The sequence below is a fragment of the Geotrypetes seraphini genome, chromosome 8, assembly GCF_902459505.1.
Source record: "Geotrypetes seraphini chromosome 8, aGeoSer1.1, whole genome shotgun sequence".
NCBI lineage: Eukaryota > Metazoa > Chordata > Amphibia > Gymnophiona > Dermophiidae > Geotrypetes > Geotrypetes seraphini.
The window spans coordinates 151,287,663-151,303,303 of record NC_047091.1 but is presented as its reverse complement, the minus strand read 5'-3'; the positions used below and the strand labels follow the sequence as shown (position 1 = coordinate 151,303,303).

General features: G+C 42.3%; 1 protein-coding gene across 13 annotated transcripts in view; it reads right to left on the bottom strand.

The window, feature by feature from the left end:
* NCOR2 (nuclear receptor corepressor 2) overlaps nucleotides 1-15,641 on the bottom strand; it is an 844,184-nt gene that overhangs the window by 270,021 nt on the left and 558,522 nt on the right. For all 13 annotated transcript variants that reach the window (XM_033955736.1, XM_033955745.1, XM_033955746.1 and 10 more), the window contains exon 17: nucleotides 1,824-1,886. In XM_033955736.1, the coding sequence (XP_033811627.1) occupies nucleotides 1,824-1,886 (63 nt within the window). The remainder of the gene's footprint in view (nucleotides 1-1,823; nucleotides 1,887-15,641) is intronic.

Here is a 15,641-nt window from a genome sequence, read left to right as displayed (position 1 = left end):
GGAATATTTGCAATTGTGGCTTATCAAAACAGGGACAGGATTATATTCTGCACAGAGAGTCAGTCTTTCTTGGAGTATGGTAAGGGTGAGAGGAGTCTCCCAGTTCTTAAACAGAGCATCCTTAAGTAGATTGTGAAGAGGTAATTTGAGAAGCTCTTTAGGAGGTTCATCAAAATCTAACGCCTCAAGAAGTTCTGCTCTGGACTCAATGTCCGACTCTAATTTAACAGGCAGAGCTGTCCCTATCTGCCTGATAAATTTAGTGAAATATAGTCCTTCTGGAAGAGATCTGCATCTTGGCGGTCGAGGAGATGGATCTGATGGGATGCCTATGACTCTGGAGCAAATAATGTGGGTTCAAGATTAGAATCAGTGTTTTGTACAGAAAACTCAGAATCAACATCTCCAACTCCAGGAGATTCTATATAGGAAGGAGAAGAAGGATGTTTCCTGGTCTGAGGAATACGATGAATGTGAAAGTATCCAGAAGAGCTCCTTTGACATCGATACCAGTCAGATGAAGATTGACATAGATCTTCATTTACTTTGAGGAGAATGCGACTTGGTACCATATGATATTCACTTGGATTTAGAAGAGCGAGCATCAGTACCACGGGATCTCAATGTCCGTCGATATTTCAATGGAGAGGTAGATTCAGTACCATGAGGCCTCGATGTTCCATGCTCAGGCTGGGCTGATACCGACGGAGTCAATGCAAGTGCCGATGCCGCATGTAGCTTAAACAGGTCATCGAGCTCCCTCTGAAAAAACTCCTTTAAGTTGGTCCTGGAAGGATTGCACCAGTACAGTTGGCTCAACAGTGCTGCAGGTGTCAAGGGGTGGGTGACCTCAATGAGGAAGCATACCCTGAAGGAGACACAGCCTGCACAGATGGAGATCGATGATGGTGTCGATGCTTAGCATGCATCGAGAGACTCGATGCTGAAGATGCCTGCGACACTGGTTATGAAGAGGACAGCTTCTTAGCAGGTTACCCAATGCAGGAATGGCTTCCGATGTCTAGGGAGGTGTCAATGCCAGTACCATCAGTACCAGTGGCATCAATCTGTCACCAAAGGCCATGGCCGATTCAAACAGTTTCTCTTGCTGGATGCGTTGAGCCTTAAGAGAGTGTTTTTGCAAAGTAGAACAGCGGATACAAGTGTCTACCTGATGCTCCTGCCCCAAACATTGTATGCACCAGCTGTGTGGGTCAGTGATGGAGATAGGCCGCTGGCAATGGGTGCACTTTTTGAACAGGCTAGAAGGCCTCGACATGAGAGGAAAATTCTCAGCGGCAAGGTAAAAAAACTCAATGTTTCCACCGCAAGATGGAAAACTACGAGAGAAAAAATTAGAGAGAAAAAGCCCAAAAGCCCAACTGGAAAAGAACAAGGTTAATAAAAAAAAATTTTTTTTTTAAAGAAAAAGACCAAAGTAAGACGCTGGAAAACGCAAAAAAAAAAAATAAACAAGTCTAAAAATCTATAGACAAAATATAGAATTGACTAGGAAGGCAACTCTATTGGACAGAGTCCAAAATACAACTTCCTCACGAGCCAGTGTAGGGTGGGAATGCATTCGCACGTGAACGGTGCGGGCAGTCTCAAAGGTTCTTAAGAAGTTAAAGTGACAGCCCATACTGGGCTCCAGTGGATGATGTCACCCACATGTGAGAATATGCTGCCTGCTTGTCCAAGGATAAAGTAAAATTCTAGAATCTCTCATGGTACACCCGGAATTTCTTCAGGGCACATCTCTGTGCCATAGCACACAGTTTAAGAAACACTGATGTAGGTGAACAAGCTAAAGCCAGTATTACCTTTCTTCGCAGTTTCCATCTCTTCCTCAGTCCATCGAGAGCTCTCATTCATCTCGAAGGCAACTGAAAAAGAAATGATCACCATAAAACAAAAGCAGCATATTAGAAAACTCTAAGGGGTTAACATACAAAAGTCTGAAGAGCAGCAAAGTTAACTCATTTTAACAGACTAATTTTGGTCAGAAAATAAGCCACAGCTAATTGGCTCAAGAGGAGGCCAAATAGTTGGCTCAAATTAACTGCACAAAATTTGAATGGTTATATTTAAGGAAGCCATTTGCGTGGCTGCACTTAGGGGGAAAAATTTAGGGCTCCTTTTACGAAGGTGCGCTAGGGTTTTTGGCGCATGCACAAAATTACCGCGCGCTATAATGCGTGGTAGCTGAAAATCTACCGCCTCTAGTGGCTAGTGCGCTCTAGAATTTAACGCGCACTATTGCGCATGTTATGGCCTTAGCGCACCTTTGTAAAAGGAGCCCTTAGTCAGGTGAAGGGTAGTTCTATGAAGAGGCACCTATACATAGGCTCCAAAAACACCATTATGTGGAGCCTATTCTATAAAGAAAAGTAGATGCCTACTTTGCTTTACAGACTAGCAAAACAGGTCAAATACACACATATGTATTAGGCAAGAGTACTTTCACAATCTAGGCATAAGCATTTATCCCAGCTCTTTGGCTGGTGTACATATGCTTGCAAATCATGTTACTTCATAATTTATGTACATAATTGTGTGCTCTACTCCATCCAAACTCTTCCCATACATATGCCCACTAGCACAATAAACCCCTGTATTCTATATATGGTGCCCAGATTTGTGTGCCTAAATCTTGTTGCACACCAGAGATTTGCCAGCAAATTAATTGGCTAATGAGCTGTTAATTATCAATAACTGGTTGCTAACAACCAATTACTTGAGTTAATTGTCATTAGAATTTCCATGCACATCTGGTTACCTACTATTCTATAAGGCAGTGGGCCTAACTCCCATAATGCATATATCATAAGGGGGGCATGGACATGGGTGTGTCAAGGGCATTCCAAACAATTGTGCATGTAGTTACAGAATACTGACTCAGCGCACCCAATGGGCACCAGCATTTATACCTGCAGGTATAAGTCTGGCACTTAAAGTTTGGGTGTGGGAATTGGTGCTAAGTGCAAAATTTTCTGGTCCCCATTTTTGAGCATGATTTATAGAATCCAGCCCTATGTGCCAAAGACTAGCGTGTACTTACAGAATTCTGCATATGTGTTCACATATACATTTAAATAACCAGAATGCCAGCATTTACTCATGTATTTACTATTTAAATCTAGGTTGCTCCTCATAGAATTATCTCCTTAGGGAATAATACTATAACATAGGTGTTAACATTTACGTACCAATCACATATGTAAATGTTTAGAATTGACATTTACACACCTAGGTACACACATACAAATGTAAATGTCAAAATTCCACTTAAGTGGCATTGTTATTAAGCTACATTAGGGACATAACCCGTGTTATTTGCCCCTTAATACATGTTAAATGGCTCTAACGCTGTAATAATTAGGTCACCCTGAGTTACATAGTACCAAGATACAACATAGAAAAATGACGGCAGATAAAGGCCGCCCATCCACTATACCCTGCTCTCCCTAAGAGATCCCATGTGCCTGTTCCATGCTTTCTTGAATTCAGACAGTCTTTGTCTCCACCACCTCTACTGGGAGACTGTTCCATGCATCTACCACCATTTCGGTAAAAAAAGTATTTCCTTGGATTACTCCTGAGCCTATCACCTCTTAACCTCATTCTATGCCCTCTCACTCTGGCATTTCCTTTCAATTGAGACTTGCCTACATAGGTATATAAACATTTCTATCATATCTCCCCTCTCCTGCCTTTTCTCCAAAATATACATATTGAGATCTTTAAGTATGCCTTATGACGTGAACCGTCAACCATTTTAGTAGCTTTCCTCTGGATCTTTTTGAAAGTGCAGTCTCCAGAATTGTACATAATACTCTAAACGAGGTCTCACCAGAGTCTTATACAGGGGCATCAATACCTCATTGTTCCTACTGGCTATTCCTCTCCCTATGTACACCAGTATCCTTCTAGCTTTCACCATTGCCTTTTCAACCTGTTTGACCACCGAGTGAGAATATTAATACAGAGATGGTCATGTTCAATTTTTGTGGCCTGTATTTTGTTCTACCCTGCACACAGAACCATGTGACCTACAGACATTTGAGAAATCCATCTGGATGGATTAATTGTGGAAGGTAGAAGGGTTATGGCTCTGAGATAGAGGACAGAGTAATCTCACAAGAATGTTAGCATAAACAGGCACCTAATTTCTTTTTCTGAAGTAACAACTCCTCTTTCCTGTGAATGTATGTTCTGTCTTTACCAAATCTTTCTTTTAATTACTGCTACTCTGTTTTTCTGAGTCTGTTCCTTCACCCATTCTACAGCCACATTAAGGTTTTCAAATCTGGTCCTTACTTTTTGTTTCTCTACAGATAAGATGTTACAATAAGTCCAAATTGATATCCTGGTAGGCCCCTTGTTAGAATTCACGGTTTCTTTCCTAATTATCTAGGCCTCTTGTTTTTTCTTCCGTCTTCAAAGTTAACTTAGTTTTCTTTCTGTGAGAATTCTGGTTTCTGAGCTGATAAGGGATCCCACGTGACAGGGTCAAGAGAAGGGTAATTGAGGCACCTGGGATTTACAGGAGATGTTATGGTAACCGAGGAGTTACTCCTCTGCTCCTAATTTATTACACCTCAAATTAAACATATGTAAATGCAGCACATTACTACAAAAACTTAAAAAACATCATCAAAATCTTTGGATTTAGAACAATTGCTTTTGCTTACTGTCACTTATGGGGAATTTAGGAGACATCTAAAAGCATATCTGTTTTCGAAGTATTTGGGCAGCTAATTCGTAAAAATTTTATTATGCACTATTTTGATCATTTTAGTGTCTCTAATTATTGGCTTTTAACTTTTTCAGTTCTATTCAGCTTCTTTTATTGTTTTTTTAACTATTGTAAACCACATTGAACTTTACGGCCTTGCGTTATATAAACTAATTATTATTATTATTATTATTATAAACACTATACTGTAACTTGCAGTGCGCACAAACTGTGGCATAGCTAGAATAATAACCCTAGCTAGAAACCAAGGTTAATTTACTGCCTGGGAGCATCTGGCTACATTTTAAAGAGGCTGGCACACATCAGCCACAGTGGTGGCTGGAGTGGCCCCAGTGGCATGGTAAGGGGTGGGGTGGAAGCAGTCCACCCAGGGCGTGGTCTTCCTAAGGGCGCAGCACCTCCCCCCTCCTCTCCACCTTCCTGCTCCTCTCCTTGCCGCACGCCCCTTGCCTTCCCACATACCTTTTTAACTTCCCTGGCGTTCTCTCTGACTCACCAAGTGTGCCTGCATATCCCCTGCTTGTCTCCTGAGAAAGCAAAGTTGCTTACCTGTAACAGGTGTTCTCTGTAGACAGCAGGGGAATGCAGCCACACTTGCCTGCCCACCTTCCCTGCATCTCGACTTGTTCTATTGCTGGAGACAAAACTGACAGGATGACCATCCCGTTTTTAGGTACCCTGTCCCATTGTCCCCAAGCACAGCTTAGGGATGCCGAAATTTCCCATTTTCAGAAAAAGAGCAACGAGTCTAGTGCATCCCCCTCTGGTGCTGCAACTGGCATGTGGAGTTGGTGGACAAGTGGCACTGCTCCCTGCAGGCTGTGCCCATTGAGATCTACTGCTACAGCCACAGCCTGGAGGAGCTGCTGCTCGACACCCAAGGTAAGGGGGGCGGGAATGGGGTCTCGCTGCAAATAGGAAAGATGCCCTGAATGCCAGTGGCAGCCCTACTCTGGGCTTAACGTTCTTCAAAGATGCAACAGGAAAGAGATTTGTGGTTTGAAAGAAATGGGGGGCAGGGAGATAGAAAGAAAGAAAGGGGGGGCAGGGAGAGATAAAGAAAGGGAGGGAGAGAGGGAAAGAAAGGGGGGAGAGAGAGAGAAGGGGGGAGAGAGAGAGAGAAAGAAAGGGGTAGAGAGAGATAGAAAGAAGGGGAGAAAGAAATGGGGCATGGAGAGAAAGAGAAAGAAAGGGGGGGCAGGGAGAGAAAGAGAAAGAAAGGGGGGCAGGCAGAGAGCGAGAAAGAAAGAAAGGGGGGCAGGGAGAGAGGGAGAAAGAGAGAGAGAAAGAAAGAAAGAGAACGGATGCACAGTCACAAGGAAGTGCAACCAGAGACTCACCAGACAACAAAAAGGTAGGAAAAATTATTTTATTTTCAATTTAGTGATCAAAATGTGTCAGTTTTAAAAATTTATTTCTGCTGTCTATATTTTGCACTATATTTGTCTATTTTTCTATAGTTGTTACTGAGGTGACATTGCATATTTTAAAGTCATCTATCTTAACCTCTTTGAAACCCCCCCGAATATAAATGATAATTAACATTTTCTCTGCATACAGTGTGCTTTGTGGTTTTTTTAAAAAAAAATTTTTATGGTTACCATTATGAATTAATAAGATATTGTGTGTACATGAAAAATGAATGGAAGAAATTGGGGGCGGGGCTAGGCGGGACTGAAAATTAGTAGATGTCCTGTTTTGAGGAAAAATGGTCACGTTAGGCATCCTGCACATGCTCAGTAAACTAAAAGCTTACTATAAGCTAGGAGAGAGCACTGACACATAGGCTCAGAGGACTTCACTAACAAGTGTAGCTGCATTCCCCTGCTGTCTATGGAGCACACCTGTTACAGGTAACCAACTTTACTATCTATTGAGAAAAGTCAAAGCTGAAAGTCGTAACATGGGATTAGAATTGAACATAAGACGAAGATCATGAACATGGAAAATGATGATTTTGAGCTTGAAGGCGATAGAACAGAAGTTATAATTTACAGGACTGAAGGCTAGCTTGAAAATCTTTGCTGCCTGTGGGCACAGCGGCCTGATGAAGATTCAGAAGAGTAAAAACCTTTTGTACGAACTTAGGATAAGAAAACTCCTCTGTTGGGACTGGCTGCCAAAGAGGTAAAGAAGGCTGGTCAAGGTTTGATATAAGGACATCATCATGATCTGACCAATCTTATCTTTAAGAGAATCTGCCTGCACTGGGGATGAACAGATTGGAGGGGTGCAGGAACCCCAATTCATGCTCTGAGGAATGCCAACAGAGTTTGATAAAACAGGGTTCTCTGATGAAAGTTATTCCACACAAGTAGGGCACTGCTGTGTTTCAAAGAGAGGAATAGAAGGAGCAGGAGAGGAAGGCTGAAATGAAGCAGCACTATCCTGCATAAACCTTTATAAAAGATTGGAAAATAAATGAGAAAATTATTGAATAGACTCAGACTCAGAGGAGGTTCTGGAGCTAAAACAGGCAGAGCAAGAGATTTATGTGGTACCTGGTCGTGGTCGAAAGGAGCTGGAGAGGCAACCCGTTTAATCTTAGCATGGTTTTTTGCCGATTTCGATGTGGTTTTCAAATTTGCAGCCAAATCTTTTAGCATGGAGCTGAGAGAGGACCATAAGGCCTAAACTGAGCCCCTGGGAGCCTTCCCAGAAGCATCCTGTTAAAAGCGGCATCCCAGTATCTTTCTGTGATGGACTTGCCGCTAAGGTTGCCACTGGTGGAGAGGGCGTTATCAACCCTCTGGATAGGCTTCTTTTTGTGTCCTGCCGGTTTTTTCTTCTCTGCCGGTGTCGGCAGTGCTGAGCTTCCCTCCCCTGGCGGTACCGATACAGGGCCCTAGGGGGAGGGAGCAAGCTGCAAAAGTTGGTGGCCTCGACGCCTTTGTCACAGTTCTGGCGCGAAGAGGGAGAGCCACTGTCCATGGTGTCGGCCGCAAAGGAAAAAAATAGGTTTTTATGGTTTTAAAGCCCGCAGTATTTAGGTGGTTTTTAAGATCATGTTTATTTTATGTTGATGGGGGGGGGGGATTTCCTCTCTCTTCGAGAGGCTGTCACTCTCTCTTTTTTTTCCAAATTAAATTAATGGAAAAAAACTAATGCCCTAATGGCTAGAAAGCCTTTTGGCTTTCTTATTTTTTTTCCGAGGAGATAGAGGGGAGAGTTGCAACTGTATAGGAGTGATTGAAGAAAAAACTGAGAGGACAAGGGGAAGGGCTCCAGGTGTAGGGCATGCTGCACATGCTCAGTAAGCTAAAAGCTTACTATAGCTAGGGAAGAGCACCGACACACAGGCTCAGTCAGAGGACTTCAGCAACAAGTTGTGCCTGCATATCCCCTGCTTGTCTCCAGATAAACAGCATGCATCTTCTTTGCTGCTGGTGATAAGCATTGTATCATTTGCATAGCACAGGTTGTTTATATTTCAGCCACCAACTTTGAAACCAACGCTTTTCTTCTTCCAAATTTGCTTTTCTGAAGTTGGCTATTAAAAAACCATTTAAATACTAATTTTATTTATTTTTAACATTTATATACTACTTATAGCTTAAGTGGTACTCATACATTTTCCCTATCTGTCCCAGTGGGGCTTACACTTTTACCTAATGTAACTGGGGCAAAGGGGGATTAAATGACTTGCTTAGGGTCACAAGGAGCAGCATGGGATTTGAACCCACACTCTCAGGGTGCTGAGGCTGTAGCTCTAACCACTGTGGCACACACTCCCCACAAGGGATATGTGGTGTGGATATCAGTAGAGTGCCTATCAAAGCCTACCTGAAAAGTAGGTTAAGGGCGGAGAATAGGCATGGTTAACTTAGGTGTCGCTAGGCATTGTAGTTTGGCGCTGGTAAATTAGGCTAATATACCTGTGCCTCCCACAAGGATGCCTAGGTACCGCTAGGCATGATTCTATAAAAGATGCCTAGTGGTTGATTGACAATGGTGCAGCATGGCATCTAAAAAGTAAGGTACTGCTAGGCACCCTTTATAGAATCAGGTCCATAGTGCTGTTGAATATCCTTACACAGACCACCTCAATGGTATGTGGATAACTGTAATGATGACCACACATCACAGAAATTAGTGCTATTCACGATCCGGATAACGACATGGAATACCTATGTTTTCTGTAACCACATAGGTATCACAAGAACAAATGGGATACCTATATGGGATCCCTATGAGGTCATGCCAAGGGATAGGGTCACCAGGACTTGAATGAGCGGGTCAGTAGAGTGACAGTATAATTACAATTATACTTCAGGGGGTCAGTAGACTTAAGAGGGTGGGTAAATAGTGTGGGCAGACTTGATGGGCTATAGCCCTTTTCTGCTGTCATCTTTCTATGTTTCTATGGCATCTAGCGTTCCAAAGAAATGCTTGACCGCAGTGGCTGAACATTCGACTCGTGAATTTCTGATGCTTTTAAAAGGCATTTGTCATACAATTAGAAATACTAGAGTCAACGTTCCAATAGTAGACGCGAGGTCGGCCTAAAAACAAGCTGTGGCACTTAAGTACAAAAGCATACATGCGTTCAGCACTGCTATGCAGATCCATGTATTTTCAGCGCCACTGCCCTTTTGAGTATTGGACAGTTCAGTCCAACAGTGCTGCTGAGAAGCAAGGACCGGCCTCACCAAGGCTGAGTAATTGCCACCATCATATTTTGATACCTTTGATTGGTACTGGCACTCTAAGTGGAAAGTGCCACAGCATCCTCAAGTTTAGAAGCCCTCTAGAATATTCTAAAGTAGGTCTTCCCAAATCTGTTCTGGGGATCCACCCCACAGCCACTGGGATTTTCACAAGATCCATAATAAATATGCACAAGGTAAAGTGGCATATGCAAAACTATCTCATGCATACTAATTATGGACAACCTGAATATCTGACTGGCAGTGAGATCCTCAGGCAAGGGCTGAGAAGTCCATATCCAATAGAAGATACTCTCAGTAGAAACATAAATTGAACGACAGCTAGGTTGCAGCGACATGTGGAAATCATGTCCTAAGCTCGGAAAACTAGTAAACTTACAATCAAAGAAGAATGGATCTTGAAAGGATTTCCATGGATTATTTAAGCCAGAGGTGGGCAACTGCAGCGCTCAAGGTACACAATTCTAGTCAGTTTCAAGATTTCCATACAATGCTTCCACTCATGCAAGTTCTCATGCAAATTCTTAGTGAAGATCTTGAAAACACAACTGGGTTGTAGCCCTCAAGTGCTGTGGTTGTCCACCCCTGGTCTAAGATCGCACTCCTCCCTCCAGGCAGGGATTTCTCTGACCATATGTCATCTCACAGAAGTGCTTGTCTAATGAAGCCTCAAAATGCCTCAGCTTAGGTGCTCCAGCAGTTTTCTCAGCACTGCGATTTCATGCCCTGTTGGTGGGCTTAGTTTTATGGTTTTTCAATCTTTTCCACATTTGCAAAAGGCTGTTTTCTAAGCATCCTGGTCTCTGAGGAAGGGGTGTTCAACCAAAACATGGCCCATGTTGGGTCCTTTAATAACAAATGTGGACAGCGTTTCTAATTAGGATTTACTGAATTAAAAAAAGGTCCAAGAAAATTGTGTTTCCACAGTTTTGCTTGTTTGGAATTCAGCTTAGGTGCTCTCTTTTTCACTACCCCTAACCCTCCATCCCTTACCATCATCCAAGCACGTTGGAGTACAGTATACTAAAGTTTAACCAGGTTTTTTATTATCTGAATCACCAAAACAGTGCTTTGTGGACTCGATTCTATAAATTGCACTTAAAAATCAGTGCCGATTAATAGCACTTAGTACAAAATTTTAACGATGCAAATAGCTGAATGCCTTTTATAGAACAGCGTTTGGCACCGGGATCCTCGTCCACTTTTAGGTGCAAGAGTTTATACCAAGTAAAACCAGGTGCAAATTTTCACATCTAAATTAAAAGCAGATCTCCCTTATTCTATAAAACCATGCATAAATTCCAGGAATGCCCCTCCCACAACTACACCTCCTTTTTTGAATATGTGTATCCTGGCACCTAAAAATGCACATGTAAATTTTAAACATGGAAAAAAGTGTACCCGGATGATACAGGAGCAAATATATAAGTCCACAAAGGTGTATACAATCTTTATTTGAAATCCAAGTAAAAGATAGGCAGATATGTATAATGGTAAACAATATAAGCAAAATGCTGGGACTAACACGATCCGTGTTTCCGAATATACTAGCCTTTCTTGGGAGTCCATATATCTTGAGAACGCAACAAATGCAAATAATACAAAAATGCTGTAATAGTTTATTTAATATATATAGGAGATACATATGCACTGTATATTATCTGAACTATTACAGCATTTTTGCTTTATTTGTATTTGCTGCGCTCTCAAGACATATGGACTCCTAAGGAAGGTTAGTATAGCCAGAAATATGGATCATATTGGATCCCTGCATGTTGCTTATATAGATTACCATCATACATATCTGCCTATCTTTTACTTGGATTTCGAAGATTGTATGCACCTTTGTGGACTTTTATATTAGCTCCTGCATCATCCATGTACACTGTTTTTTCCCACTTTTTCTGCATTTATTTTGTGGGATTTTTTTCCTCCTTTTTTGTTCTTCCTATTCCCGTGTAAATCTTAATTATTGCCAATTTGTAGAAACAATTATTAGTGCTAATTGGCTCATTATTCAGTTAAATTGTGTGCAGAAATTGGATACATATACAATTTTTAGCACCATACATAGAATTTGGCCGCGTTTGTGTTTCTATAAAATATAGTTTATTTGGGGGAAAACTGCATAAGCAAGCAATCTTTCATTACAGAAAAAATAATTTTCAATTACTCCATATCAATTTAACACGAAAGGTCAATTAACATGTGTCACAAGGGAAAGATGAGTTAAGAACATGAACTGAATAAACCCCTTAAGAGACTTTTAGGGTGACAGGAGGTTCATAATAAAAAGATCACAGCTGTGGGGGCTCAGGAGCTGATGGATACAATACAGGGGGGACTCACAGCTGACTGAGCTGAACAGCAATTTTCATATCTATGCAAGCTGTCAATTCTTCCAGTAGGAAGACACTCCTGTGGGTTATGCAGCCAAGACAGCTTAGCCGGCAGGAAAGCGTCTCAAGAACACCACCTGGAGCTTTCATATCAATTTCTTATAAATGTTAAGTGACAGGACTCTCTGTGGCAAAAGCATAGTGATGCAACTTGTACATCACTGCAGGGATTCTCAATCCAGTCCTCAGGACACTCAGTCGGTCAGGGTTTCACAATGAACATGGGTTGATAATTCACTGCTCTGGTTGGTGTACTAGACACATTACATCATCACCTTTGGAAGATACAGGATGGCATCTTCTGCAAAGGACACCCAAAGGGATGGACCAAGAACTTTCCTGCACACAAATTCTTGGTCCACCCCATTTCTGTGTGTTCTTTGGTTTTGCTACTTAGGGGGTTTCTCCTTTATTTTTGTTGTTGTTGGTGGTGTGTGTGTGTGTGTGTGCACATGCATGTCTTATCTTCCATTACATTAGACAATTTCTCCTATATCTGTACTGCAAACCTAGTCAAAAAGTAATTTTCACCACTATCAATCCAGAGTAGACTCTTCAAAGTCCCCTTAATGTTAAAGGTTTGTCCAGACAGAATTCCTTGTCTGCACATGGTGCATTTTACAACACAACTCCTGGATTGGCACAGTTAGAACATTCCTTTCAGCATGGATTGAATGCCCACCTTAGATGAACACTTTGTCAGGAAGGGTGACAGAGATTTTAAAGAGCATGCAGCCTTCTTTTATCATCCAAAATACCAAAAGAGAGATTACTGTTTACTGCTATAAACAAAATAAACACTAGCCCCTGGAAACACATTCATCGTCTTGGTAAGATCTGCAAAATGCCTCAAAGTCTATTTTATAATCAAGCAATAATGCTGTGATGGGTAATGCAACATAGGGCCAGAGGTAATAATGAGCTTTTCCCATTCTGTGTCTATAGAAAAGTTTCCAATGTATATCCTTCTTAGTGGTACTTTGCCCCAAATTTTATAAACTTGCACACCCAAATTTACATTTAAGTCTGGATTTTCTATAGAGTGCCGATATTGGTTGTTAAAATTCAGCCACCGATCACGTGCCAATCATGTGACAGCACCTATAGAGAATAGCGTCTCTGCGAAAGATAGGTGCCAGAAATGTAAGCCAGAGTTTTCCAGGCCTACGTTTCCAGTGCCTATCCATGCCGTGAAACACACCTAATGCCACTTCTGTCATTAGCCACGCCCATAGTGGTGTTAGGCACCGTAAAGCGCCTACATAGGCACGATTCCAGCGCCTTTTATTTAGGCGCCAGTAGGTGTTTTAAATTTACCATTTTTGCAGTTTTAAATTGTGTTTTTCAATTAACTTAGGCGCACCCAACATTCAGCGCTGTTTATATAATATCCCACTTAGAACACAAATTTGTGCAGCAAGTTGTAGAATATGCAATCGCGTAGGCAAAAATTTCATAATTAGCTGTTAATTGGAGGTAACAGCCAACTACTGACTTAAAATGGTGTTAATTGACACCAATTAGTATTTTGCATGCACAACTGCCCTCAGCCCCTATTCTAGAAATTGCGTGAGCTGATTCCATCACGTGCAACCTCTAGGACGGAGTGGACATGCAATTTATAGAACATAAGGAGATACCTGCCTAACTGCCCACTGTTATGGGTGTGCACTTAAACCAGTCTTTGACATGGCATAAGTACTTATACCTAAAGTTAGGCTTGGAACCGTAGACTTAAGTTAGCATTCAATAATGGCAGTTCTGTGTGGAATTGCTGTTATGGAATTTGTGCTTAGTGTACACGAACCTGGCGCCTACAGTTTGACGCTTACCCTTTTATGCTCTATGGAGGTAATTTTATAACCAGGCACCTTCGTTTAAAGGGTATGCATTAAGACCCTAATCTATAACAGAATCTAGATTCCTAGGTTCCTAGATTCCATTATGGAATGCTAGCATATGCCAGTATCAGCGTGCTTAACATTTAGGTGCCTGCACTTATGTCAGCAATGGCACTTGTGCAAGTGTGCATACCTAAATGTGGCAGGAATGCATATAATTTACAACATTCTGTAAGTTACCTGCTAATTGGGAGCCCTATATCTAGAGGCCGACTGAATCTTGGTTTCAATACTGTAAATGACCTGAAATTTTGATACACCGTCAATAGCGCGCAGGACAATTGCGCCCCGACAATTCTGCTCTGTCAAATGCGCGTACTGACAAGTGTGCGCATGAAGAGAGCGGAATTTTCAGGGGCACAATTGCAAGTTTGGTGTTGGGGGGGGGTTACATCAATCTTCAAATTCAGAGCATGTTGACATTCCCCTGAAGGAGAGTGCAATTGTAGGGGGGGGATGTTCCCCCCTCAGAGCGGAAATGGGAAGGCTTCAGGAGGAGAGCGCGAGTTGTAAGTTTAGTGGGGGGGTTTCCCCCAACAGCCCCCTCAACGATAGCATGAGTGTGTTGGGGGTTTCCCCCAACCCCCCCTCAGAGCGCATATGGGAAGGCATAGGGAGCGGCGCGCATTTCTCCTGTGTGAAAATGTCGGGGCGGAATTGTCAGCGTGTCAATGTCCTGCGTGCATTTGACGGCTCACCAAAATTTTCAGTAGAAACCCAAAACTGTAGCCTCATCTCCTACCACTGTTGTAAGCCAGCCTCCCCCCCACCCCCTGAAAGAAAACATGTTCCCTCCCCCCCGGGTGACCCACTATTCTGCCCTCCTCCCTCGGGGAGGGGGGCAGCTGCTCAGGCCATTCCCAATTCCAAAATGGCAGCTATGACCTCTTGTGGCAATCTCAAGAGGCTGACATGGTATGTCTTGGCTGCCATTTTCTAAGGGCAGTGGATGGGGGCAGGAGCAATTTGGGATGCTCCTGACCAGAAAAACAACTAGATCATCAGGGCCTTTACAAGGTAGGTCTAGAGAGGGCCAATGACGGGATAGGAAGGGCAGAGTGGTGGGTGGCCAGCCTGGGAGGTGGGGGGAACATGCTTTCTTTCAGGAGGATTTGGGGGTGGGGGGCTAGCCTGAAGCAGCAGTAGCAGTGCAACAGTTTCAGTTATGGACAAAACCGGGCCATGGATTTTGGCTGTGGATTTAGTTTTGGCTAGAACCAAAACTGCTGGTTTCATTCAGCCTCTACCTATGTCCCACCCATAATTCTCCGCCGTGTACAACTCTTTGCAAATACCTGATTGTAAATTAAAGTGGATAGATACAAAATAACGCTTAAAGTAACATAGTAGATGACGGCAGATAAAGACCTGTACAGTTCACCCAGTCTGCCCAACAAGATACACCTATACGCATATGCATACTACATATGAAAACTTGATTTGTCTTTGCATGAAAGATCCTAATTACAGCTATGTGGAGAGTAATGAAGATAATGTGAACATGCTAAATAAATACTTCTCTTTGGTGTTCACAGAAAAAAAAAAATCCTGGGGAAGGACCAAGGCCAGCTTCCAAAGATATATCTGGGAATGGAGTGGATATTTATAAACAACTTGAAAATCTGAACGTGGGCAAAGCTTTGGGGCAGGATGGGATACATCCCAGAATACTGACAGCATCCTGATGGGACTTCTTAAGGATTTATTTAATACAGTGTCTCAAACTTTTTTTTCCCCCCGGTACACTAAACGGAGCAAATGTTTTTCGCGGCTCATTATAAATGAAATTATAAAATTGCAAAACCAACAAAAAATAAAATTTGAGTTATTTACAGTTCTTTAAGTTATGCATGGGTAATTGTAACAACAGTGAAACTAAAGCAGATAGAACAGAATTGCTAATCAATGCGATTGA